The sequence below is a fragment of the Trachemys scripta genome, chromosome 1, assembly GCF_013100865.1.
Source record: "Trachemys scripta elegans isolate TJP31775 chromosome 1, CAS_Tse_1.0, whole genome shotgun sequence".
NCBI classification, from domain to species: Eukaryota; Metazoa; Chordata; order Testudines; family Emydidae; genus Trachemys; species Trachemys scripta.
In genome coordinates, this window is record NC_048298.1 from 65,805,919 (window position 1) to 65,833,845 (window position 27,927).

General features: G+C 43.0%; 1 protein-coding gene across 2 annotated transcripts in view; it reads left to right on the plus strand.

The window, feature by feature from the left end:
• The window catches only part of TRHDE (thyrotropin releasing hormone degrading enzyme), a 302,627-nt gene that overhangs the window by 221,916 nt on the left and 52,784 nt on the right, over positions 1-27,927 (plus strand). For both annotated transcript variants that reach the window (XR_004645855.1, XM_034771582.1), the window contains exons 10-12: positions 2,424-2,512; positions 21,967-22,100; positions 22,212-22,267. Coding sequence is in view for 1 of the 2 variants with exons in the window: in XM_034771582.1 (XP_034627473.1) it covers positions 2,424-2,512; positions 21,967-22,100; positions 22,212-22,267 (279 nt within the window). In the remaining variant the exon portion in view is untranslated. The remainder of the gene's footprint in view (positions 1-2,423; positions 2,513-21,966; positions 22,101-22,211; positions 22,268-27,927) is intronic.

A 27,927-nucleotide genomic window follows, 5' to 3' on the forward strand; every position in this document is an offset into this window, starting at 1 on the left:
TAAGGATATCAGAATCTGGCTGCTAGCCAGGGACTATCACTTCCCTGCTATGTGGCATGATGCCATTACCTGCACAGCCCAAAATTATGCTGGCTTGTTTTTTGTTTTGGTTTGGTTTTTTTGCTGCCACAATACACTGTGTGTTCATATCTAGTTTGCCTTCCAGTGTCACTCACAGCTCTTCCAACATTGCTGCTTTCCAAGTATCTTCCTCCATTGAATAGCTGTGTTTTGAGTATTATTGTCCCAGATGTACTGCCCTATTTGGATTTGGATAATTTGGATGCTGCAACACTTATGTATGTGAGAAATCAAGTGTGTAAAGCTACTCATGTGCATTAGTATTTGCTGAATCAGGCATTTGGATTGTAATAAGCAAAGGAATCAAATAATCCATGTAACATTGATGCCATCTGAAGATAGTGGAGGAACAGAAGTCACTTAGGACTTGTCTACACAGTGAGGTAATTCATCCTTTGGGATGTGATTTCTACAGAGTACTAACATGTGCATTAACTGGTCTGTGTAGACCCTGCTGGTGCTCACTAAAGGTTCCCTAGTGCTGAAGTTCTCAACCTTTTTCTTTGAGGCCCCTACCCTCCCAACATGCTATAAAAACTCCATGGCCCACCAGTGCCACAACAACTGTTTTTCTGCATATAAAAGCCAAGGCCAGTGCTAGGTGGTAGCAAGCAACCTCCATCCTTAGAGGTTTTTGTGGCCCGGCTTGACAAAGCCCTGGCTGGGATGATTTAGTTGGGGTTGGTCCTGCTTTGAGCAGGGGCTTGGACTAGATGACTTCCTGAGGTCTCTTCCAACCCTGATATTCTATGCTTTGAATTGCCTGAGGCCTCACACCATAGGGCCCCCCCCCCCAAAACTCAGACTTTGGCTTCAGCCCCAGGTGGCAGGGTTTGGAGCCCCGGGCTTCAGCCCCACACAACGGGGCTTCAGCTTTCTACCCTGGGCCCCAGCAAGTCTTAACACTTGCTCTGCTTGGCAGACCCCATGAAACCTGCTTGCATCCCCCCAGGGAGCCCCAGACTCCTGGTTGAGAACTGCTCTCCTACTGCACTTTAACAAAGTACCGTTTCAAACAGCACATGTTAAAGCACACCAGCAGGGTCTGCACAGACCAGTTAATGCACAACACATTAATGCACTTTAAAAATCAGACCCTCACAGTGCACATTACCCCACCTTGTAGAAAAGCCCTTAGATTCCTTTTTAGGAGTCCACCATTTCTCTCTGAATACATACTGAGGAAATGCAGTGCTATGCACTCTATGATGCATGTAACTTTCAGCACTGTATGACAGATGTGTTCCCTGGCAGACCATTAGTCATTTGCAAGCATGTTTATTGCTGTTGTGACACATTTAAGTATTGCATATAGTTAAGTGGGGCAAACTTCTGAATGAGCAAATCTCAGAGAAGTGATAGTTGCAGTTTAAAACTTCTAAACACCAACTAATTTTGAAGTGACAAATACTGGTGGTCGTGGAGCTGATTTGGACATTAAGTGCTGGTCCACACACATTTGCAACAGTTTAACTAAATTAATTTAAAAATCACACCTGGAGGGCAGCTGTGTAGGGGAAACGTTTATAACTCTCCCAAGCTGGAGGAAGGATTTTGTGTTTGAGGTGGTTGTGGGGGGTTGAAAGTAGGGGTAATAATAATGGCATCCTAAAGGAATCCTTTCCATTTCCTGAGAAAAGATATACAGTGTGCAGTAATTTCTCTTTAGGGTAAAACATTATGAAGATCTTAGATGAATTACTGACATTTATTCAATGAATAACGTGCTTGTGCACTGTGATGATGCTGAGGTTTGATTCTCCCCTCCCTTATACCTGTGCCAGCTGCATGTGTCCAGATCTGAATGGTAATTTGCTCAGGTGTAAATGACAACAGAAGGGGCAAGTCAGTTGAGGAACAGGCCCATTAACTTTCTGTCATAATCTACTAGTAATGATAGCCTATTGTAACACACTAAGAAGTTACGCTAAAAGAATGGCAGTCCTTATAGGTTGCTTTTAAACTTAGCAGACCATCTAAACCAAAGCATGTTTTCCCCTCGGGTTTCTCTTTTTCAGGAATGAATGAATGGTGGTCATATTTTTATGGGAGGTCATTCTTTCCTCTTTTATAAAAACCTTGTTCTAGAAACCTTGTGGAAAAAGTCTCTTGTGTTGTAGCTTGTGAAAAATCTAATTCAGTATTTTTTTTTTTTAAGATGAATGACTTTTTCGTTGGTTTGTTACCACTGTCATCTTAAAATCAAAGTAACTTATTAGAATCAAAATCTTTACTGCTACTGAAATTGTGTTGTGGTTTCTTTGATGTGATCCCTGATTGCTGTGAGTGAGAAGACTTGGTTCAGTATTTTTGTTCTTAGATCCCCCTCCTTTGTCTTGCAGCTACTTGTGGCAGATTCCACTAACAATTGCGGTAGGAAATACGAGCCACATCTCTTCAGAGGCAATTATATGGGTGTCTAACAAATCAGGTAAAAATAAACTTTCCTCACGGTGGAATCTCGTAAAGCATACATGTGTTTTCCTGAACTGTTTCTCAGAATTGATCCTAGGTAATTGTTTAGTTGCTGTGCACCCAATTACAGCTGCTTTAAAATGAACTGCAAGAAAGATAATTTGGGGCGGGGGGGAGAAGAGGAAAGAACCAGGTAATTTTCACAAAAGTTAGATGGTGCAAAAAAAAAGGTTTTAAACAGAAAGATGTTCCAAAGCAGCTATTTTATATCTGAAATCACATACTAAATTATTGTATAAATGCAATTCCCTATATAGAATGGTGAAAGCTAAATAAAATCTTTGTAATAAAACACCTGCTAAATGTAAAATCTGTAAACTAATAAATGCAAAATATGCAGTAATGTAATATTAAGGTTAAGAATACTGTTGTTTTTTTTTCTAAATTTGATCAATCGTCCACAACCAGTGCTAAGAAACATTTAGTGTCCCCCAAAATCTTTTTATTGATCTCCCAAAGTGTTTCTAGCCCTGGTAGGTTGCTAGATATTGGAGCATTATTCTGATTACCATCTTGCTTTTACCCCCTGCTTCAATTCTGACATGATAATAGCAACCACTATCTTGAGAACAGCTAGAGCTAGAAGCCAATGCCTTTTATCACCCGAAAGCAGCTAAGAATACCATCTTGCAAATGTTAGAAAGCATTCCTCTCTTTCCCTGACAGTGCATGCTGTATCTGCTCCTGAATTTATGTCAGAATTGGAGTGAATTAAGAAAAAGTTGGGGAGTTGAATGATACGATTAAAAGAAGTGGAAGAGAAGGAGCCGTACATCCCGTACATGCCTGGGCAGTAGAGGAAGAATTGACCCAGTTGACAGTACAGAAAAGGTATACCCTATGGGTTTCCTTCCAGAGTAAATAGAACTGGCAGGAAGAAATAGCCAAGCCTGTGTGTGCCTGTCTTTTCCTTTTTGTTCTTTTGCAGGTCAGTAAGGGATAATAGCACCTTAGAGCTTAGCAACCGACAGGGCTAGAAATGAATGGTGTATAGCAGTATAGCAGTGGAAATGTGAGAATCCCAACTTTCTAGTGGTATAAGGTATGTGTTTCTAGCCCTGATTGTTCATGATGTATCAGACCTTAATATTTTATTACTGCTCCCATGATCTAGCTTCTTTTTTTGGCACTGGTCTAGGACTGGGTTCTGGGACCAGAGTAATTTTCATTCTAGAATTTAGACACACTCTGGTCAGAAAATGCAGATGTTAATTTTTCCCACAGCAGCATTAAGTTGGCCACAGTGATAATACTTCGCAATACTTCAAGCCCCTTCACACTCTGCCTCATCCTTATCTTACCTGCTTTTGTCCCTCAGGGCTTGATCCAGCTCCCACTGAAGTCAATGGTGAGATTCGCATTGACTGCAGTGGGAGCTGATCAGGCCAATATAACTATCAATCTCACAGTCTTACTTTCACACACACATGCTTCCCTCTGCCACGGATGCCAGCCTGAAAACTCATTTATGAGTGTCTTCCACGATCAGCTGCACAATTTTTGCCTTGCTGCCCTTTACTCACTGAATGCCCTCCCTCACCTAATCTGAAAAGCCACTACACTCTTCTTCTTAAGACCTACTCGGAGATGCCTGTAAGAAATCAACAACCTAATGATGGCTATAGTGAGCAGTCATCAGGAATGGCTGTTACCTATACTTTTAAAACAACTTGCAAATGATTCAGAGTCATATAGTGGTGTGCATAGCTAATCAACGTGATGATGATCTTTATGCTTGTCGTTCCCCTACCTCTCACTCACTGGTTGTCTTATTTCATATTAGATTGTGTGCTCGTCAGGGCAGGGATGGTATCATCTTGCGTGTTTCTACAATGTCTAACATAGTAGTGTCTTAGATGTTACTGCAATAAAAATGATGACATCAACTTGGGATATGTTAAACATGTAACTCGCTGTATCCATTGTATTTGCAGAATACAATGATTGATGCTAGGGGAATCCTAGGAGGTTTTCTGCAGCTGATACAGGGATGATGTGCTTGTTGCTCTAGGAAGTGTTCTGAGTCTGAAGGAGGCAGTTTCCAGGCTTGTTAACTTGTGGGGGATCCCAGAGGGTTTCCATAATGCAGAGGAAGAGGCCTACTGTAGTCCTGTCACTGGAAGTTGTCTAGAAGCAATTCTGCAACTGGAGGAAAAGGCTCGAGAGGTCTAACAGCTGGCTTGGGAGTCAGGCTGCACTTTTCTTTCAACTCAGAAGAGCAAGTCCAATAGTGGCCATTCTGAATTCAGTTATCAGTGGGACAGAGCTCAATGTTAACTAGTCAGGGTGAGAGGAGGGTGGGTCGGTGATACATAGACCAAAATAAATGAAAAAATAAAATCCCCTAGGACTCAGAAAGGAGATTATGGGGAGCAGGTGGGGGTGATGGTGCACAGAGGTGGTAGCAGATGTACCTTCTTGCTAGGGCAGGAGCCAGATGCGGCTTCCGACCACCACTGTGAAAGAGCTCCCTCCCCACTGTCATGTAGCCAGGAGAAACTCAGAGACTAACACCCTGTGGTGCCACATCCACAAAAGGCACTCAGAGGTGCTGGAGGGAGCACCCAAGGCCCCATCCTGAAGCCAGCAACCATGAACTTTCCATCACAACATTGAACTGGCAAAAGTAAAGATGAGACAGAGGGAGAGAGGGCCAGAGAAATTCATTGGGTTATCCATAAGCACAGTGCTCTAAGACACTTAATATAGTGGACTGTCTCTTGTGCCAGTAATTTCACAGCTGGCAGGTTGGTCTATCTCCCTCTGTCTGAGGCTCTCCAGTGCAATAATTAAAGCAAATTATAGTCAGTCCACAAGAAAGATACTGGGACTGGTGCCTGACTGTGTGGTGGTGTTAGGAATCCATTCTGTACACTCCAAGGTGTGACGGACATTCCTCCACTTGCAAAATTTCAGAAAGGAAGAGGCTGAGTCTGGAGAGCAATAAGGGGACAAGTACATGAAAATCCCCTCAGCAGTCCTCCTCTTCCTCCCCCACCATTGCTTCAGGGTTTTCCATCAGGCTGCTGCTGGCATGTTCCGTGAGAGATGTTGCTGAGGAAACTGATGTCTATTCATGTGGATGAATGAAAGCCTCTTCCCATTCCCTGCAGACTGATGTGCACCTCTTGGAGACTATAGCGACTGCTGTGCTAAAGAACTGCCCTGAGCACATGCTTGATGGTGGGCAAGAAAAGTGGGAGACACACAGCCAAGAGATGAAATGCTATCCACACATTCAGCAGCCAATAATGAAGAGGGTCTGAGTTAGTGGCACTAGTCTGATATCTTGGCATACCCTGCCACTGGCCTCTGCACCACAGTAGCAGTGTACTCCTCTCCAAGAGTGGAGGAGACAGTGTCAACCGGAACAAAATCCTCCACACTGTGACAAACGGGTGTATTGCTCTCTCCCTGTGTACTCATGGAAGTACTAGTCTCCTGCTGTAGTATTTGCTGTACTGTTGACTTCTAGTGATGAAGATGCTGCTGCCCACATCTTGAGGGCCATGGCAATGTCTCAAAGTTGATTTTTCAAGCACAGTATGTCTGCCTCCCTGTTGCCTGAGATGAAGGAAGCCAGGATACTTTTGAAATGGGTAACTAAATATATTGACACCAAGTAGTGCTCCTTCTACCTGCTGCCAATTTTCCAAAAGAGCAGACAGCATGACTCCAACTAGCTACTTCCCAGCACTGTCACTCTGTTAATGGAAGAGGTTCTTCATGTGCGTTAATTTTATCTCCTGCAAGCAGTGAGGGAATTACTTGACTGATCCCCACATCATCATTGGTGACCAGCTTTGTGGTCTCATCAGTGTTGTTGGATGTCAGTTAGTTTCTTCATGAGCACCCAGTGGGAGGGTGAGAAGTAGAGGCTGGGCTGCGTGTGTGTGGAGCTACGAATGTACCATGTTTGCACTGCTGCTCTCTGCTCATACAGGTACTTCAGCCTGTAAGAGGTGGAGTTCCATCTGGTCACCACCTCCAGCTCCATCTGGTTAGAGTCGTAGACTTTAAGTCAGAAGGGACCATTATGATCATCTAGACTGACCTGCACAACGCAGGCCACAGAATCTCACCCATCCACTCCCGCAACAAACCCCTAACCTACGTCATAGCCATCTAAGTCCTCAAATCATGGTTTAAAGACTTCAAGGTGCAGAGAATCCTCCAGCAAGTGACCAATGCCCCACGCTGCAGAGGAAGGAAAAAAAAAACCCAGGGCCTCTGCCAATCTGCCCTGGAGGAAAATTCCTTCCCGACCCCAAATATGGCGATCAGCTAAACCCTGAACATGTGGGCAAGACTCACCTGCCGGACACCCAGGAAAGAATTCTCTGTAGTAACTCAGATCCCACCCCATCTGACATCCCATCACAGGCAATTGGGCATATTTACCGCTAATAGTCAAAGATCAATTAATTGCCAAAATTAGGCTATTCCATCATACCATCCCCTCCATAAACTTATCAAACTTAATCTTGAAGCCAGATATGTCTTTTGCCCCCACTGCTCCCCTTTGAAGGCAGTTCCAGAACTTCACTCCTCTCATGGTTAGAAACCTTCATCTGATTTCAAGTCTGAACTTCCTGATGGCCAGTTCTTGTGTCCACATTGGTACTGAGCTTAAATAATTCCTCTCCCTCCCTGGTATTTATCCCTCTGATATATTTATATAGACCAATCATATCTTCCCTTAACCTTCTTTTGGTTAGGCTAAACAAGCCGAGCTCTGTGATTCTCCTTTCATAAGACAGGTTTTCCATTCCTCAGATCATCCTAGTAGCCTTTCTCTGTTGCAGGGCAGAGAGACTAAATTAGGTCTGCAGATAACTCAGGCTTGCAGCTTTCTAGTGTGCACCTTGCTGACTAGAAGCAGCTGAAGTAGCCACAGATCTTCCGGGCTATTGATAGCAATGCCTGCAGATGGGTATCACCTCCAGAAATTCCCTCACAACAAGACTGAGACAGTGAGTGGGGCGAGGGATGTGATGGAAGCGCTGACTTTCTGATTTAATCCATTGTCAGGTGTGACAAATCCAATAGAGAGCATGAGGGGTCTGAGTCTTCTGTGACAGCATGCAGCTTCTCTGAGATGTGTCCTGTTCTTCAAACCCACTCATGGAAAGTGCAGCATCCTGTTCACTAAGGACACGTATTGCCACTACTGTTACTAGTACATGTAGGTACCAGTGAGATAGGAAAGAGCTCCTGGAGGCCAAATTTAGCCTGCCAGGGAAGAGATTAAAATCCAGCTGGTAGCATTTTCTGAAATACTTCCAGTTCCATGCACAGGGCCAGATAGACAGGCAGAGCTGCAGAGTCTCAATGCATGGATGAGATCATGCTATAAAAAGGGGTGTTTCCGGCTTATTAGGAACTGGGGAATCTTTTGGGAAAGCAGGACCCTATACAGGAAGGATGGGCTCTTGTTAAACCAAAATAGAACCAGATCGCTGGAACCAGATTTGCAGTTCTGGTCACCCCATCTTAAAGAGGTCATAGGGGAGTTTTTAAACTAAGGGCTTGGAGGAAAGCTGACAGCTGTGGAGGAGCACACAGTTCTGACAGAGACATCCGATGGAGAGGATCTATTCATACGGATTCTCTGTATCTTAGTAAAGAGGAGAGGATAGATGTCGATAAAGCACAGGTGGGAACTGAAGAGAAAAAGTCAAATGAAAGTGAATCCCATTCAATTATATCACATAAAGGCAGACAAATAAAAAGTGACAAATTTTATAAGTGTTTGTATACAAATGCTAGATGTCTAAATAATAAGATGGGTGAACTTGAGTGCCTGGTATTAAATGAGGATATTGAAATAGTAGGCATCACAGAAACTTGGTAGAATGATGACAATCAATGGGACACTGTAATAGCAGGGTACAAAGTATATAGGAATGACAGAATAGGTTGTGCTGGTGGGGGAGTGGCACTGTATGTGAAAGAAATCATAGAGCCATATTTAGTAAAAATCTTAAATGAATCAGACTGTACCATAGAATCTCTATGGATAGAAATGCCATTCTTGAATAATAAGAGTATAGCAGTAGGAATTAGTACTGATCAGTTCACTAGGATGGTGACTGTGAAATGCTCAGGGAGATTAGAGGCTATAAAAAAAAGAAATCTAAATAATAATAATGGGGGATTTCCCCATATTGACTGGGTACATGTCACCTCAGGATAGGTTGCAGAAATAAAGTTTCTAGACACTGTTAATGACTACTTCTTGGAGCAGCTAGTCCTGGAACCCACAAGGGGAGAGGCAATTCTTGATGTAGTCCTAAGTGGCACAGGGGATCTGGTCCAAGAGCTGAATATAGTTGAACTGCTCGGTAATAGCGATCATAATATAATAAAATTTAACATCCTGTGGGCGGGGGAGGGAATATCTGAGAAGTCCACCACAGTAGTATTTAATTTCAGAAAGGGAAACTACACAAAAAATGAAGAAGCTAGTTCAATGGAAATTAAAAGGAACATTCACAAGAGTGAAATGCCTGCAAGCTGCATGTAAACTTTTTAAAAACACCACAATAGCGGTTCAAATCAAATGTATATCCCAAAATAAAAAGGATAGTAAAAGGACCAAAAACAGGCCACCATGTCTAAATAATAAACTAAAAGAAGGCAAAAAGGCAGGCTTTAAAAATTGGAAGTAAAATTTTACAGAAAAAACTAGAAAGGAGCAGAAACTCTGGCAAAACAAGTGTAAGAGTAAAATTAGACAGGCCAAAAAAGAATGTGAAGAGCAACTAGCCAAAGACGCAAAACTAATAGGAATTTTTTTTTAAGTACATCAGAAGCAGGAAGCCTGCCAAACAATCAGTGGGGCCACTGGACGATCGAGATGCTAAAGGAGCACTTAAGACTAGGCCATTGTGGAGAAGTTAAATGAATTCTTTGCATCGGTCTTCACTACACAGGATGTGAGGGAGATTTCCATACCTGACCCATTATTTTTTAGATGACAAATCAGAGGAAATGTCACAGATTAAGGTATCAGTAGAGGAGGTTTTGGAACAAATTGATAAATTAAACAGTAGTCAGTCATCAGGATCAGATGATATTCACCAAGAGTCCTGAATGAACTCAAATATGAAATTGCAGAACTGTGGTACATAACCTATCACATAAATTAGCTTCTGTGCCCGATGACTGGAGGATAGCAAATGTGATGCAAATTTTTAAAAAAGGCTCCAGACGCGATCATGGCAATTACAGGTTGGTAAGCCTAACCTCAGTACCAGACAAATTCGTTGAAACTATAGTAAAGAACAGAATTATCAGACACATAGATTAACATGATTTGTTGGGGAAGAGTCAACATGGCTATTGTAAAGAAGAAATCATGCCTCACCAATCTACTAGAATTCTTTTGAGGGGTTCAACAAACATGTGGACAAGAGATCCAGTGGATGGATATAGTATACTTGGACTTCCAGGGTTTCCAAGGTTAAGTGAAGCTAAGATAAAGGAAGGTGTCTTTGTTGGTCCTCAGATTCGTGAACTTCTTCGAGATGATGCATTTGACCGTGCACTACGTGGCAAGGAAAAAACGGCATGGAAAGCCTTCCAGTTAGTGGCAATAAATTTTCTCGGAAACAACAAGGCAGACAACTACAGGTTGTTGGTGGAAAACCTCCTCAAGGCATACAAAAGCCTTGGTTGCAACATGTCACTAAAGATACATTTTTTGCACTCTCATCTAGATTTTTTTCCACTGCAGAGCAGTGAGCGACGAGCACGGCGAGTGATTTCACCAGGACATTGCAACAATGGAGAAATGCTATCAGGGCAAATGGAGCCCATCAATGCTTGCAGACTATTGCTGGACAGTGACAAGAGATGCTCCATTTAATGAATACAAGAGTCAAGCCAAGAAGCACCAAGTAGACACTGAATAGGACTAAACTATGTACATAATAGTTTTTTGCCTTTTGTTTCATAATAAATTTTATTTATATAACCCTTTTGCTGATTTTTAAAGTGTTACATAAATAGGACAGGTGAAATATTATCATGTAAAGCAACCATAAACACATGAAAAGACCTAGGTTTACAATTTATGATTAAAACTCTACAATCTACACAATAGACATAGACATAAAATGTAAAAACTTAAATATCTTAGAAACAGTAGCCAGTTGTTTTAATTGTCATATTTGAATTCAGCACATCAAATACATAATAAATAGCACATTTTAAGTCTGAAGGAGACGACTTCTCAAAAACTGTAGACCGGTGTTAAACACAGGAAACAAAAGGTAAGAATAAATGGTCAGTTTTGAGAATGGAGAGAGGTAAATAACTGTATCCACCAGGGATCTGTACTGGGACGAGTGTTTAACATATTCATAAATGATCTTGAAAAAGGGATAAACAGTGAGTTGGCAAAATTTGCAGATGATATAAAATTACTCAAGATAGTTAAGTATAAAGCAGACTGTGCGTGCGGAAACAACTTTTTTCCACACTGAATTGAAACAGAATGGCAAATCCAATCAAAATAATAGATTCATAGATTCTAGGACTGGAAGGGACCTCGAGAGGTCATAGAGTCCAGTCCCCTGCCCTCATGGCAGGACCAAATACTGTCTAGACCATCCCTGATAGACATTTATCTAACCTACTCTTAAATATCTCCAGAGATGGAGATTACACAACTTCCCTAGGCAATTTATTCCAGTGTTTAACCACCCTGATAGTTAGGAACTTCTTCCTAATGTCCAACTTAAACCTCCCTTGCTGCAGTTTAAGCCCATTTCTGCTTGTTCTATCTTGAGAGGCTAAGATGAACAAGTTTTCTCCCTCCTCCTTATGACACCCTTTTAGATACCCGAAAAGTGCTATCATGTCCCCTCTCAGTCTTCTTTTCCAAACTAAACAAACCCAGTTCTTTCAGCCTTCCTTCATAGGTCATGTTCTCAAGACCTTTAATCTTTCTTGTTGCTCTTCTCTGGACCCTCTGCAATTTCTCCACATCTTTCTTGAAATGCGGTGCCCAGAACTGGATACAGTACTCCAGTTGAGGCCTAACCAGCGCAGAGTAGAGTGGAAGAATGACTTCTCGTGTCTTGCTCACAACACACCTGTTAATGCATCCCAGAATCATGTTTGCTTTTTTGCAACAGCATCACACTGTTGACTCATATTTAGCTTGTGGTCCACTATAACCCCTAGATCCCTTTCTGTCGTACTCCTTCCTAGACAGTCTCTTTCCATTCTGTACGTGTGAAACTGATTGTTCCTTCCTAAGTGGAGCACTTTGCATTTGTCTTTATTAAACTTCATCCTGTTTACCTCAGACCATTTCTCCAATTTGTCCAGATCATTTTGAATTATAACCCTATCCTCCAAAGTAGTTGCAATCCCTCCCTGTAAGAGGAGCCAACTCACCCCTGCGGTGCCTCCTGCTGGTCGTCCAGGGAATTAGCTCTCCAGCCTCTCGAGCGCCCTCTGCAGGCTGATGATCCACCTGTCCTCTTCTCCTGGGCTCCCGTGTCCCTCCCAGGACCCCGGTGCCCCTTGCTCTGGGTGCTGCCCCCTGGCAGTACCCACACACTAGGTCTCCCCTCCCAGGGGAACCCCCACCCACTATCCCCACCTTGCCTCAGCACTAGGCCACTGCCCGTTACCAACTAGCCCCCGCTCCCTGGGGCAGACTGCAGTATAGGCCACTCATCACTGGCAAGGAGGGTTTGGACCTGCTGCCTTGGCTTAGCCCTGGGCTGTCCTCTGCAAACCCCAATACCCCTTGGCCTTCCGTTAGGCCGCAGCCTGGGGCTATCCAGGCTGGAGCTCCCCAGCTCCTCAGCCTGTCCCCAGCCCTGCTCCACTCAGGTACGCTATCCCTAGCTTCCTGCAGCCAGGCCCTTCTCTCTCTGCACTCAGAGAGAGACTGCTGAGCTTCTGGTTGCCCTGGCCTTTATAGGGCCAGCTGAGTCTGTTTGGGGCGTGGCCCCAGCTGCAGCCACTTCCCCCAATCAGCTCAGCCTAAAAGCTGCTTTCTCCAGCCACAGCCCCCTCTGGACCGGAGCGGGGTTACCACCCCGCTACACTCCCAGTTTGGTATCATCTGCAAACTTAATAAGCGTACTTTCTATGCCAATATCTAAGTCGTTGATGAAGATATTGAACAGAGCCGGTCCCAAAACAGACCCCTGCGGAACCCCACTTGTTTCCAGCAGGATTGGGTCCCATTAATAACTACACCTCTACCCCGATACAACGTGACAGATATAACACAAATTCGGATATAACATGGTAAAGCGGTGCTCTGGGGGAGGGGGAGGCGGGGTGCGCACTCCTATGGATCAAAGCAAGTTCGCTATAACGCGGTTTCACCTATAACACGGTAAGATTTTTTGGCTCCCAAGGACAACGTTATATCAAGGTAGAGGTGTACTCTCTGAGTACGGTTATCCAGACAGTTATGCACCCACCTTATAGTAGCCCCATCTACGTTGTATTTGCCTAGTTTATTGATAAGAATATCATGCAAGACCGTATCAAATGCCTTACTAAAGTCTAGGTATACCACATCCACCACTTCTCCCTTATCCACAAGACTCGTTATCCTATCAAAGAAAGCTATCAGATTGGTTTGACATGATTTGTTCTTTACAAATCTATGCTGACTATTCCCTATCACCTTACTACCTTCCAAGTGTTTGCAGATGATTTCCTTAATTCCTTAATAGTTGAATCACATTTAAATAAAATATTTCATTTTCATTTGACTTATTTTGGTTTGAAATTTTCCCACCAAAAATTTAGAAAAATTTTGTTGAAACCGATATATTCCCGCAAAACATCTTCATTTTGCCAAAACAATATATTTTTTATGGAAAAAGGTGTCTGAAACTTGTCAACCATCCCTAACTGGTATAAATCTGCCTTATACTGGTATTGATATTCATGTGAGGAAAGGGAATAAGCGTTACCAGCATAAAACAGCTTTATTCCATGCTAATTTAACCATTTATGTAGAAAAATGACACTTCTAACCAAAATAGTTAAATCATTGTAAAAACGGCTTGTAGACAGGGTCCATATGTTTGTCAGCATCAATGCACTTCCTTCCAGATGGATGCTCGATGCATGGATGTGATCTTGCAAGATGCTGAGTTCCCCCTGCAAGGTGCCCAAAATCCATAACTACTGATCTCAATGGGAGTTGAGGCCATTCAGAACCTTGAGAGTAGGAGGTCATTACCTCAAGTGATCAGGCCTGATTCTCATTTAGCCCTTGTCTTCACTAGGAAAAAAAGTTCATTCTTAACTTGTCTTAGCTACTGTAGCAACTAACACAAGGTAACATCTAAAGAAGACAAGGTGACCTGTTGTTTTAACAAGAGTTAGCAGGTAAAGGTTAACCCTGCATTTTCCCACAGTCTTTAACTTAATATGTTAACTCTTGTGAAAACAACAAACTGGCTTGTCTCCCATAGCCCTATCACTAAGGGTATGTCTACACTATGAAATTAGGTCGAATTTATAGAAGTCGGTTGTTAGAAATTGTTTTTATAAAGTCGATTGTGTGTGTCCCCACACAAAATGCTCTAAGTGCATTAAGTCAGCAGACTGCATCCACAGTACCGAGGCTAGCATCGACTTTCAGAGCATTGCAGTGTGGGTAGCTGTGGGTAGCTATCCCACAGTTCCCGCAGTCTCCGCCGCCCATTTGAATTCTGGGTTGCGATCCCAATGCCTGATGGGGCAAAAACAGTGTCGCAGGTGATTCTGGGTACATGTCATCAGGCCCCCACTCTCGCCCTCCGTGAAAGCAATGGCAATCATTTCGTGCCTTTTTTCAGCCCAGATGCCATAGCACTGGGATCATGGAGCCCACTCAGATCATCGCGGCAATTATATAACCAACACGCGCATTATCCTAGAGTATATGCAGAACCAGAACCTGCCAAAGCAAAACCAGGTGAGGAGGTGATAGCATCACGGTGATGAGAGTGATGAGGAAATAGACATGGACATAAACTTCTCACAAAGTACGGGCCCTGGCAATGTGCACATCATGGTGTTAATGGGGAAGGTTCATGCCGTGGAACACTGATTCTGGGCCCGGGAAACAAGGAAGACTGGTGGGACCGCATAGTGTTTCAGGTCTGGGATGATTCCCAGTGGCTGTGAAACTTTCGCTTGCATAAGGGCACTTTCATGGAACATTGTGACTTGCTTTCCCCTGCCCTGAAGCGCCAGACTACCAAGATGAGAGCAGCCCTCACAGTTGAGAAGCGAGTGGCGATAGCCCTGTGGAAGCTTGCAATGCCAGACAGCTACCAGTCAGTCGGGCATCAATTTGGAGTTGGCAAATCTACTGTGGGGGCTGCTGTGATCGAAGTAGCCAACATAATCAAAGAGCTGCTGATATCAAGGGTAGTGACTCTGGGAAATGTGCAGGTCATAGTGGATGGCTTTGCTGCAATGGGATTCCCTAACTGTGGTGGGGCAATAGACGGAACCCATATCCTTGTCTTGGCACCGGAGCACCAAGCCAGCGAGTACATAAACCGAAAGGGGCACTTTTCAATGCTGTTGCAAGCACTGGTGCTGTTGCAAGCACTGGTGGTGCAAGCACAAGGGACATTTCACCAACGTCAACGTGGGATGGCCGGGAAAGGTACATGACGCTCGCGTCTTCAGGAGCTTTTGTCTGTTTCAAGAGCTGCAGGAAGGGACTTTCTTCCCAGACCAGAAAATAACGGTTGGAGATGTTGAAATGCCTATAGTTATCCTTGGGGACCCAGCCTACTCCTTAATGCCATGGCTCATGAAGCCGTACACAGGCAGCCTGGACAGTAGTCAGGACCTGTTCAACTATAGGCTGAGCAAGTGCAGAATGGTGGTAGATTGTGCATTTAGATGTTTAAAAGCACGCTGGCGCAGTTTACTGACTCGGATAGACCTCAGCGAAACCAATATTCCCATTGTTAATACTGCTTGCTGTGAGCTACACAATATCTGTGAGAGTAAGGGGGAGATATTTATGGCGGGGTGGGAGGTTGAGGCAAATCGCCTGGCCGCTGATTACACACAGCCAGACACCAGGGCAGTTAGAAGAGCACAGCAGGGTGCGGTGCGCATCAGAGAAGCTTTGAAAACCAGTTTCATGACTGGCCAGGCTATGGTGTGAAAGTTCTGTTTGTTTCTCCTTGATGAAACCCTCCCCGACCCCTGGTTCACTCTACTTCCCTGTAAGCTAGCCACCCTTCCCTCCCCCCTTTGATCACCACTTGCAGAGGCAATAAAGTCATTGTTACTTCACATTCATGCATTCTTTATTAATTCATCACACAAAGAGGGGGATAACTGCCAAGGTAGCCTGGGAGGGGTGGGGGAGGAGGGAAGGACAAGGCCACACTGCACTTTAAAACTTATTGAAGGCCAGCCTTCTGTTGCTTGGGCAATCCTGTGGGGTGGAGTGGCTGGGTGGCCGGAGGCCCCCCCACCGCATTCTTGGGCGTCTGGTTGAGGAGGCTATGGAACTTGGGGAGGAGGGCTGTTGGTTACACAGGGGCTGTAGCGGCAGTCTGTGCTCCTGCTGCCTTTCCTGCAGCTCAACCGTACGCTGAAGCATATCAGTTTGATGCTCCAGCAGTCAGAGCATCGACTCTTGCCTTCTATCAGCAATCTGACGCTACCTATCCTCTTCAGCCCGCCACTTACTCTCTTCAGCTTGCGATTCAGCCCGCCACCTCTCCTCGCGTTCATATTGTGCTTTTTTGCACTCTGACATTGTCTGCCTCCACGCATTCTGCTGTGCTCTGTCAGCGTGGGAGGACATCTGGAGCTCCGAGAACATGTCATCCCGAGTACGTTTTTTTCACCTTCTAATCTTTGCTAGCCTCTGCAAAGGAGAAACATTTGCAGCTGGTGGGGAAAAAGGGAGATTGGTAGTTAAAAAGACACATTTTAGAGAACAATAGAATCACTCTTTCCCGTTAAACCTTGCTGTTCAGATTACACAGCACGTGTGCTTTGGTTACAAGGTCGCATTTTGCCTCTTATTTATATTGAGAGCCTGCCAGTTTGGTGTGAGAGATCACTTACGCAGTGCCAGGCAACAGAATTTGGCTTGCAGGCAGCCATGGTAAGCCACAGTCTTTTGGCTTCTTTAACCTTCAGAACATGTGGGAATGGTTTCAAACAGCAGCACCCTCATTGTCCATTCCAAGCGGCCATTGGGTTGGCCATTTAAAATGAGTTGGCAATTTAAAAGGAGGGGCTGCAGTTTGCGGGTTAGTGTGCAGCACAAACCCAAATAACCCCCCCACACACACACAATTCTCTGGGAAGATCACTTCACCCCTCCCCTCACCATGTGGCTAACTGCGGGGCACATGTCTGTTCAGCCACATAGCCAAACAGCCGAGCAGGAACGGGCACCTCTGAATGTCCCCTCAATAAAAGCACCTTATTTCAACCAGGTGACCATCAATGATATCACTCTCCTGAGGATAACACAGAGAGATAAGGAATGGATGTTGTCTGAATGCCAGCAAACACTGGGACCATACGCTGCCATGCTTTGTTATGCAATGATTCCAGACTACGAGCTACTGGCCTGGTGTAAAATGTCCTACCATGGTGGACGGAATAAAGCAGCCCTCCCCAGAAACCTTTTGCAAAGGCTTTGGGAGTACATCCAGAAGAGCTTTCTGGAGATGTCCCTGGAGGATTTCCGCTCCATCCCCAAACACGTTAACAGATTTTCCAGTAGCTGAACTGGCCGCAAATGCCAGGGCAAATTAATCATTAAACACGCTTTCTTTTAAACCATGTCTAATCTTTACAAAGGTACACTCACCAGAGGTCCCTTGTCTGCCTTCAGGGTCCAAGAACATGCCTTGGGTGGGTTCGGGGGTTACTGGCTCCAGGTCCAGGGTGAAAAACGTATCCTGGCTGTTGGGGAAACCGGTTTCTCCGCTTCCTTGCTGTGAGCTATCTTCAATCTCTTCATCATCATCTTCCTCATCCCCAAAACCCGCTTCTGTGTGGTGTGATTCTCCATTGACGGAGTCAAAGCACAGGGTTGGGGTAGTGGTGGCTGCACCCCCTAGCATGGCATGCAGCTCAGCGTAGAAGCAGCATGTCTGCGACTCTGTCCTGGACTTTCCGTTTGCCTCTCTGGTTGTGTGGTAGGCTTGCCTTAGCTCCTTAATTTTCACCCGGCACTGTTGTGCGTCCCTGTTATGGCCTCTGTCCTTCATGCCCTTTGAGACTTTTTCTAATGTTTTGGCATTTCGTTTACTGCAATGAGTTCAGCTAGCATGGATTCGTCTCCCCATATGCCGAGCAGATCCCGTTACCTCCCGTTCAGTCCATGCTGGAGCTCTTTTGCGATCCTGGGACTCCATCATGGTCACCTCTGCTGATGAGATCTGCACTCACCTGCACCTTGCCACGCTGACCAAACAGGAAATGAGATTCAATAGTTCGCGGCCCTTTTCCTGTCTACCTGGCCAGTATATCTGAGTTGAGAGCGCTGTCCAGAGCGGTCACAATGGAGCACTCTGGGATAGCTCCCGGAGGCCAATACCGTCGAATTGCGTCCACACTACCCCAAATTCGACCCAGCAAGGCCAATTTCAGCGCTAATCCCCTCGTCGGAAGTGGAGTAAAGAAATCGATTTAAAGAGCCCTTTAAGTAGAAAAAAAGGCTTCGTCGTGTGGACGGGTCCAAGCTTAAATCGAGGTAATGCTGCTAAATTCGACCTAAAATTGTAGTGTAGACCAGGCCTAAGGCCACTTTAAGGTCCCTTTTCCCTGCAAGAGTGGTATACAGTGAGTACAAATGTAATTAACCCCAACTTTAAGACCTCTTCACTCTTCCTGAATTAACCAATTCTTCACAAGACTCCAGTATGTATGTGTTTCAAATTTAAAGTTTCAAAGCAAAAATATTTTTTGACCGATCCAAGTGAAAATATCTACTGAACAATATTCATACAGGAAAAAAGTAGGATGCATTTTTTTATTTCCCTAAAACTCAAAAATAACTATATAGTTTAGTCTGAACTTAAAAATCAATCTTTCCAATCAGTAATGAGCGATTTCTGCCCTGAAGGAATATCTTTTGAGAAATTTATTAATGATTGAATATAGTGTTTAGAAGGGGATGCCACTTTCTCCTGAACTGTAGTGTTGCTACTGTGAGAGTCTAATAAATATGTTTTTGATAAGTGGGGGATATTGCCTATGTGTATAGTGGTGTTCAGTTGCACATAGCCACTAGAAAATCTTGAGGGAAAAATAAAACTTTGTATATATAAATTCATGAGAATATACACAGGCTCAGACATCAAATTCCAGTAAATTATATAGAATTATGTGAAGTACATGCATCAGACAACCCTTTACAGTAACCACTTGCTTGTTTGAGCTGGGATGGCGTGGAAAGATTCCTGCCCCCTTTTGCTTGAAAAAGTCAAATATCAATGGCCTTATGAAAAAAAAAGAGGTTATGATTGTAGTTAAAACTGACTGAAAGCAGGGATAATATTTTCAGTTTTTGAAAAAATACTGCTGTTCTGTATCAGAGCGATCTCTATATGACACATCCTACAACTGATATTTATGGAGGAGGGTATTTTGAAGTTGTCAGCTTGGACTGGCAGGTATCATTCTATATCACGTCATGTGACATAAATAGCTTACATAGTTTGTGACAAAAAGCCACAAGCTAAACTCCTTTTATCAGAAGGGAGTGTATATATTTGTTCCCTTTATTTTATCAGACACCTACCTTACCTAGATAGTCTGCACTTAGTTATAGCAGGTTATTGGACAAGATTGGTTCATAACTAATTTTAGATCATTTGCCAATTTGGAAGGTGTTTTAGATTTAATTTGATGGTATGGATTAACTATTTACGAGTCATTATTTTCAAATATTGGAGCAATTAAAGCACAATTACTAATAGAAAACTCATACACAGAAACAAATATAACCAGTAAAAATAACCATATTGAATTTTCACTTACTAAAAAGCTTAATCCTGGCTTATGTCACCTGTGAAGTACAAAACAAAGCTATAACTCACATGGATGGGCCCATTGCAGACAAACAACCCTCCCACCACTGTTCTACCCCATCAGTTGACATGTGGGAGAAAACACCACCATCTGTAACCCTGAATCATACCCATAACCTCTCCTCCTTGCAGCAATCCTGATAGCTTCTCTGCAGGGAGAGGAGCATAATTTTCAGATCATATCTTAAGCGTGGAGATCTTATTTCAATCAGTTTCCTGTTATGCCAGGTATCTTCATGTGTCTTGACTCTGGATACAGAGTCCTTCTGCATCCTCTTCTATGCCAGCCATGGTTGTATTAATAAGGATAGGATGGCCAATGAGGAGCTGAAACATACAAGAGTAAGGAGTTAATGTGTCCTTTACTCCTGTCCAAAGCTGTCACATTTGTCCCTCCCTATATTACTGTATAATTAAGAAGGGGTTAGTCTGTTTACACATAACATTGAATCGGTTTAACTAAAAGTGTGATTTTTTTAAGCCAGTCTAGTTAAATTGGTGAAACTTTGGGCGTTGAAACTCTTAAATCAATTTAAACCTTGCTTATAGTGGCGTGGTTGCCCTCATAAATTTGCAGGGCAAGCCAAACTGATGTAAACAGTTTTAAACCAATATACTTGTGCCCTCATAGGAGTTTTCACCAGTTTATATAAACTGCATTAATTAAACTAGTTTGTTTAAACTGGTGCAAGTTTAGATAAGCCTTAGCAGAGAAATAACAAGTAGGGAATTGGATAAGTCTTTGCAACTTCCAAAAAAGTGTTTTTAAAAAAATGTTAATATTAGAAATACTTTATCAGTGACAGAACTGTGTTGTAATAATTTATGGAGGCTTTGGTCCTGCAAACATTTAACTGAACTCATATGCATAACAGAACTGCAAGCATACATAAAGTTGCATATGTGCGCTGTGTTTGTAGTATCAGGGTTTCTGTGGTCTGTATTGCTGCACCTTAAAATTTTGATTATTGTCATATATCTTATCATGTGCTATTGGAATTATAGTTAAGATGGAGGCGTCACATGTACCCTATACCCATAGTTTTAATCTCTTTTTACTTTCTCACTAATTACTTTTTACAAAAAATGCCATACGTGAAAACCAGGTAGTCTAGTATGTCAATGTATCTAGTATTAGATGGCATAAGTGAATTATCAAACCATATTTATTTGCATTTCATTTCATAATTTCATTAGTTTTATATAGTTCAAGCACACTGATCAGTTTCCCATTGGAACTATGTCCAAGAGAAGTTTGCATGTAGTTTTCTTTTTTAAAAAAGATGATAAGGAAAACAAATATTAGGCTGTAGCTTTGATCAAGCGCATACAAGCTAAATTACCTTACAGTGCTTTGTGTGGCGATAATTTTAAAAAGCCCACCTTTTGATTTTTGAGCAAATCCTAGTTTAAAGTAAATAATTAGTTGAATTAAAATAATTTACTAAATTAAGGTATTCTTTTTGAGACACTTGGGGCTTGATCCTGCATTCCTTGAAATCTCACTGAAGTTAAAGAAATTTAGAATGTGGAATGTGTTTGTCCTGCAGATGTTTATGTGCATGCTTCAAGCACATGAGTAGTCACCTTGAAAACAATGTTAAGTACTTGCAAAAGTGTTCATGGGATTAGGCCTAAATTGTTGCTGAAAGTTTAAAAAGGAATGAAAATAAAAACACATACAGTGTAAGATTAACTGGTTAAAATGAAAAGATCTTTTCAGTGACTAGTGGCTACAAACCAAACTGCTGAAAACACTTTCAGTTAGAAACCTGAGACTAAAGGACCTGCTCCTGCTCCCATTGATTATGCACAAAACTATTTAGGGATTACCTATAAACCAAAGAATTGATTCTAATCTCACTTTCACTGGTGTAAACCAGAAATAACTCCATTTAAATCAACAGAGTTACACTGGTGTAAAATGTAGGTAGGGAGATTCGAATCAGGCCCCAAGTCTTGAAGGAGCAATTGATTTCCCAGGTATTTAATTAAGGATATTTTGAAAAACAATGCCTCTCCAAGGCCCCGATTCTGTAACTGCATCCTCATGGGTGCAGGTTGAGTTGGCAGTTTAGGTTCCAAACTGGGTTGCTCCTTTACTTGAGGTAGAACACATGTTGAAAATTATAATTAGCCTACAAAATTAACTGTGTCATTAGTGTTCATCTATTTTTTAAATATTTTACTAGTGATTTATGAAGATTATGTAAATTGAAATAATCATTTTACTCCCACAAGTATTCCTTTTAAGGAAAGATAAGTAAAACATGTTCTTTTACAATGTTAAATCCTTTTCAAATTAAAAAAAATATAATCTTTTCCTTACATTGTTCTTTGGTTCCAGAACATCACAGAATTGCTGCTTTAGACGAGACAAGCTGGTTGCTGGGGAACATCAATCAAACTGGCTATTTTCGGGTTAACTATGACATAAGGAATTGGAGGTTGTTAATTGACCAACTAATGAGGAACCATGAGGTAAGCTCCTAGTTTCATGTCTAGGATCTGCTTTGATGTGTGAGCTGTACGAGTTGTGGCACGGCTTTTATCATCCTAAATGGTTCCGTTTTTCTGGTTTTCTCCTCACAGGTTATCTCTGTCAGTAATCGAGCAGGTTTGATTGATGATGCATTCAATCTAGCCAGGTATATTTTCCTGTAGATAATCTCACCTAATATACAGTCCTGTAACAATTCCTGCATTTAGTTTCCCAGAGGATGTGCATGTTTTTAACACACTTTAATTGCTGCCACCTTTCTTTTCTTTTCTCCCTACCCCCGCCCCCCCACCTCCAATATGGAGCTTAAGCACTGTCTGTAGCACTCTCCTCACTCTTTATCAATAATTGCCATAGGGTATTTCCAAGTCTTCAGAGTCCTGTTCAATTTTGCAGCAAATTCAATATAACACTTTGGAGATTAATAATCTCTTCCCTATTTCACTAATGAACTAGGTTTGATATTGTTGGGGTTTTTTTTAAATAACCCTAGAAGTGTATTTAATTTGTAATGGAAAACATCTTCAAGCTTCAGGATTTTTTCTCTCTGATATATTACTGTTATATTTTCCAATATGTTTTTTGGTAATCCATCATGGAAGGATTTTTCTGTGTGATGATGATTATGCCACATGGAAGGTTTGTGGTTCTGTTTAAAAGTTCTAAACTTTATATAGTATTTTAGTGCTTTATTATTGTTTGCATAGTTACATAACTAGATTAAATAATACAATGCTGATTCAATAATGATTTGTTTACAACATAAGGCAATGGAATCTCATCTGTTTTAAATTCAAGAGTACATCTGCAGTCAAAGAGTAAAGAGAAGTGTAAGAACTGGAGCTGGTCAGACTTTAAGATACTTGATATCCTTGGGAACACTCCTGCTCTCAGCCAAACACCTTTAGGTCAAAGATTATGTAAAAACTATAGCTAAGACTATTGGCTGTTCTGTTTGATGACATATTTATGGCCAGATTTTGGCTTTAAATTGCTGGTTGCAATAGACAGCAGCACAGAGGTACTTTGAAACAGCTGAGACTCCCAGAGGTGTATTACTAGACTCAGGCATGATGTCATTGAGGAATGCAGGCCAGGTTTGCCCCAGCTATACCTTTTGAAAGAATAAAAAATGGTAGTGTGCCCTCCCCTACATACTCCTCTCCACCCTCTTTTGGGACGTTGGTGCCACTGCCAGAACTACCCTGGACAAGGGGTGGAACTAGGATTATTCCTTGCAGAGGTGTACTGGGTTGCAGGGAGAGGTAATCCTTGAACCCACTGGTTATAGTAGATTGAAACAACCAACTACTGCACCAGCTAAGTAGGAAAAGACATTGTGGAGAAAAACTGCTTTCCCCAGCCTGGGAGACGAGTGGGAGTGCTCTTCCTTTCCTTTTAGCCCCTTTAACCTCTGCATGCACCTTCCCACCTGAACGTGTGCAAAGCTTATTACAGTTCATCACTCTGAGTGAAATCCAAGCCCAATTGACTTCAGTGGGGCCAGCATTCCATCCTTAGTGTTCTACATTGCCACTAGAATGCTGTATAGTGCTCTGAGCAACCTTGACTATTAAAAGTACTAGTGCATATACAGTAAAACAACATTCTGTCCTAATTTAACTGTAGTGTGACAGAGCTTCTTTTCATTGCTAATAAAGCTTGAGTTGCCTGTAGCCATATAATATTAGTCTGTGATCTCTTCAATTTCCATACACTAAACAATGTCAGATCTGGCTAGCACCTCAGTGAAAATCCATGCACTGTAAGAAGTTGTATTGGTAATCAGTAGGTGGCCATCTTCCCTCTGAATCAATACTGAGCTAACAGCCCTGAGTACTGTTTTGTTGAAAGTGCCCACTTTTAGATGAGATATAAAGTCCTGACTGCCTGGAGTCATTAAAGGTTCCATAGTGCTTTTTACAGACTAAGCTCTTTTACCCAAATGTCCTGGCCAAGTTCATATTTGGGTTATTATGTCTTGCTTACCTAAATATTCCCCCAGGTTCAGATGAATAAGGCATGCCTCACTTACCTTCCCGAATTGTTCTGTAGTATTGCTGAGTATTACTACATTACCCTAAGGAGATGACAGAACTTCAGTGATTTTTAAAGCACTTTGGGATCTTTCCCATGGAATGCACGGTAAAAATGTAAGTCAGTATTGTTAGGGATGAGCTACAAAGGTATTCTGCTGTAGTTGGCACTTTTGCATAGCGGAAGAGTGTATACATATGTATTATTTGCCTAGAGTGAAATGTTCCTGTGATGGAGATCCATAGGTAGATCTCTATTTTGTTTTTGTCTTTTTCTTCTATTTCTACAGGGCAGAGCAGTATATATCATTATGAATAGGTTGCCTTGCAAGAGAATCCGGGTGTGGCAGATTAGGTTATGGGAAAGGTTTACATATTTACATAGAGCAGTTTTACATCCAGCATTCAAAGAATAATAAGCTAAATTATTGGGGATAAACTTGCCGTATTTCTTCAGATAAGTATAAAACATGCTCCTTATTCTCTCCCTTTCAGTTAATGTACAGAATATCATTCTTCCTTAGACAAACAATGAAGCACCCTTATCATAGAATCATAAAGATTAAGGTTGGAAAAGACCTCAGGAGGTCATTTAGTCCAACCACCGTCTCAAAGTAGGACCTACCCCAACTAAATCGTCCTAGCCAGAACTTTGTCAAGCCGGCCTTAAAAACCTCTAAGGATGGAGATTCCACCACTTCCCTAGGTAACCCATTCCAGTGCTTCACCACCCTTCTAGTGAAATAGTATTTCCTAATATCCAACCTAAACCTCCCCCACTGCAACTTACGTCCTTGTTCAGTCATCTGCCACCACTGAGAACAGCCTAGCTCCATCCTTTTTGGAACCCCCCTTCTGGTAGTTGGATGCTAGAGGGTAGCTGAAGGATGCTATCAAATCCCCCCTCATCCTTCTCTTCTGCAGACTAAATAAGCCCAGTTCCCTCAGCCTGTCCTCAGAAGTCATTTGCCCCAGCCCCCTAATCATTTTTGTTGCCCTCTGCTGGACTCTCCCCAATTTGTCCACATCCTTTCTGTAGTGGGCGGCCCAAAACTGGACGCAGTACTCCAGGTGTGGCCTCAACAGTGCCGAATAGAGGGGAATAATCTCTTCCCTCCATCTGCTGGCAATGTTTCTACTAATGCATTCCAATATGCCATTAGCCTTCTTGGCAACAAGGGCACACTGTTAACTCATATCCAGCTTCTAGTCCACTCTAATCCCCAGGTCCTTTTCTGCAGAACTGCTGTTTAGCCAGTCGATCCCCAGCCTGTAGCAGTGCATGGGATTCTTCCGTCCTAAATGCAGGACTCTGCACTTGTCCTATGCCTGTGTTTAATTTAGTCACATTGCTTCACTAGATATATTGCTCATATTTTATTTTTGGCTCTTTGATCCCAGTCCGGCTGCACATGGGGGCTTAGGCAGGCTCCCTGCCTGCCCTGCCCTGGCTCCGTGCTGCTCCCAGAAGCAGATGGCACGTCCCTGCGCCCCCTGGGGAAGACGGGGGGCAGGGAGTCTCCGTGTGCTGCCCCCTCCCCAAGTGCTGGCTCCGCAGCTCCCATTGGCCGGGAACTGCGGCCAGTGGGAGCTGTGAGGGCAGTGCTTTTGGGCAGGGGCAGTGCACGGAGAACCCCTGGCTCCCCTGCCTAGGAGATGCTATCAGAAAGATGTGCCAGTCGCTTTCGGGAGCCGACCAAGGTAAGCACTGCCTGGCCAGAGCCCGCACCCCTCACCCCCTCCCGCACACAAACACCCTCCCAGAGCTTGCACCCCTTCCCACACCCAAACTCTCTCCCAGAGCCTGCACTCCCTCCTGCACCCAACCCCTGCCCTGGCCTGGTGAAAGCGAGTGAGGGTGGGGCAGATCGAGCAACGGAGGGAGTGGGGATGGAATGAGCAGAGGACGGGAAGAGGTGGGGCGGGGGTGGGGCTGGGGGGGCAGGAGTGAGACTTGGGGGGGAAGTGGTGGGGTGGAGGCAGGGCCTGGACTGAGCAGTGAGGCTTGGGGGGCCCTGAAAAATTTTAAATTAAAATGGGGGTCCTTGGGTTGCTAAATTTGAAAACCACTGACATACAAGTCATGCCTGTGGTAGTAGGGGCATGGCTGTATGAGACAATGCTGTGGGGATTCTGGGCATTGCTATGACTCATACAGCAGACCCTAGAAGCTGATGTAACTTAGACTGGCCCTCAGGGCTATCAAAGTTAGGGTCTTTCAATTTCCTAAACAGGATCAGGAGGGCACATAGGTAGTTTAAAGTCACTTTAGTCCTCGTCCCTAAGCTGCAAGTTCTATGCAACTCCTCTTAAGAGGGACAACACAGAATCTCACTTCAGATGTTGAGTATTGCCACGTTTCGTACTTTACTACTATATTCCACATATTGTACTATTTCAGTCTCATGTGCAGTGCAGTATGTTTGTCTTCTCCTAGCCCACAGGTGCTGACTTTTGTTTTTGCTGGTGGGTGCTCCTCTCTGCCCCTTCCCCTCCATGCGAGAGGGAAAGAGGCTGAATGCTGTCGGGACCATGGGGAAAGAGGTGGGACTTTAGGGTGGAGCACAGGTGGAGCAGGGGGCGGGACCCACTAAAGATTAATCCGGCCCTCTGGGTGCTGAGCGAGCCCTATGTTTTTTCGGTGGGAGCTTGAGCCCCAGAGCACCCACGGAGTTGGTGCCTATGTCCCACCCTATATAGTGGTATGTGATGTGTGGAGAGTATGCTTATGTAATCGTCCGTGCTTAAGATGTGAGAGTAAGTAACCTCATTAACCAAATATATAGGTGCTAGTTACATGATTATCACAAATGTCATATGTTCATCTATACCAACACATATATACGTATATGCACTCTGAAAAAGAGAGAAGCAGTGAATGTACATATGTTTAAAATTCCTAGTTATTAATATTTTCATACTTAAAATAATTAATAAAAAGAAAACAGCTGGCATATTGATTTTATTCTTGTCTTTCTAAAAATTTGTTCCAAAGTAAGCAACTCCCTTTCACCTTACACTGTATTTCTGCCTGAATATATATGAGTAGTCTATATGCAGAACAACCCATCTCAGAAGTTTCTGAAATACTCCCTAGAGTGTTGCGAAACTTGATAAGGTTCATGTCCATTCTGCAATACAGCTATTTCATTCACTTTTCCGGTGTCTTAATATAATGTTTCTAGCTGTTCTTAATGCTAATTTTATCCACATTTTGTTTGTAGAGGATGTACCAATTTCTCTCTTTAGTGTAATTTAATACCCACAGGTCTGGGGGAAGCTACAAAATTACTTCTATAATCTATCTTGGAGCACTGAATATTTTCTTTTGATATTCATATATGCTTTTACATCTCCAAACTGTACATTATCATCTTTATCTCCCCTTTTACATCTCCAGCATAATGGTCTCTCAAACATAAACAATCTAGATGAATACATACCTCAAAGGAACATTTTTAAGTTGTGTAGCTTTCATTTCCCAAAGTTTGGTTCATTAAGTGTGAGTTTATTCTTTCCCAGTGTGTTGCTCACAAAAAATTACTAGGAGTTGAACTGAATTGTTTTTGAAAATTATTAGTGGTTGGGTGCTCTGTGTGGTTTGTCTGACTTCTCAGAATCTGGTTAATTCTGTGGATTTATTTTAGTGTAAGGTAAGAACAAATCCTAATGCCCCTTAAACTTTCTTCTCAACTATGGTCCCTAGGCACATCCCAAGCATCTGGAGAACTGCAGCACTTGCAGTAACAAACTTTTTGGGAGACAATCCCTT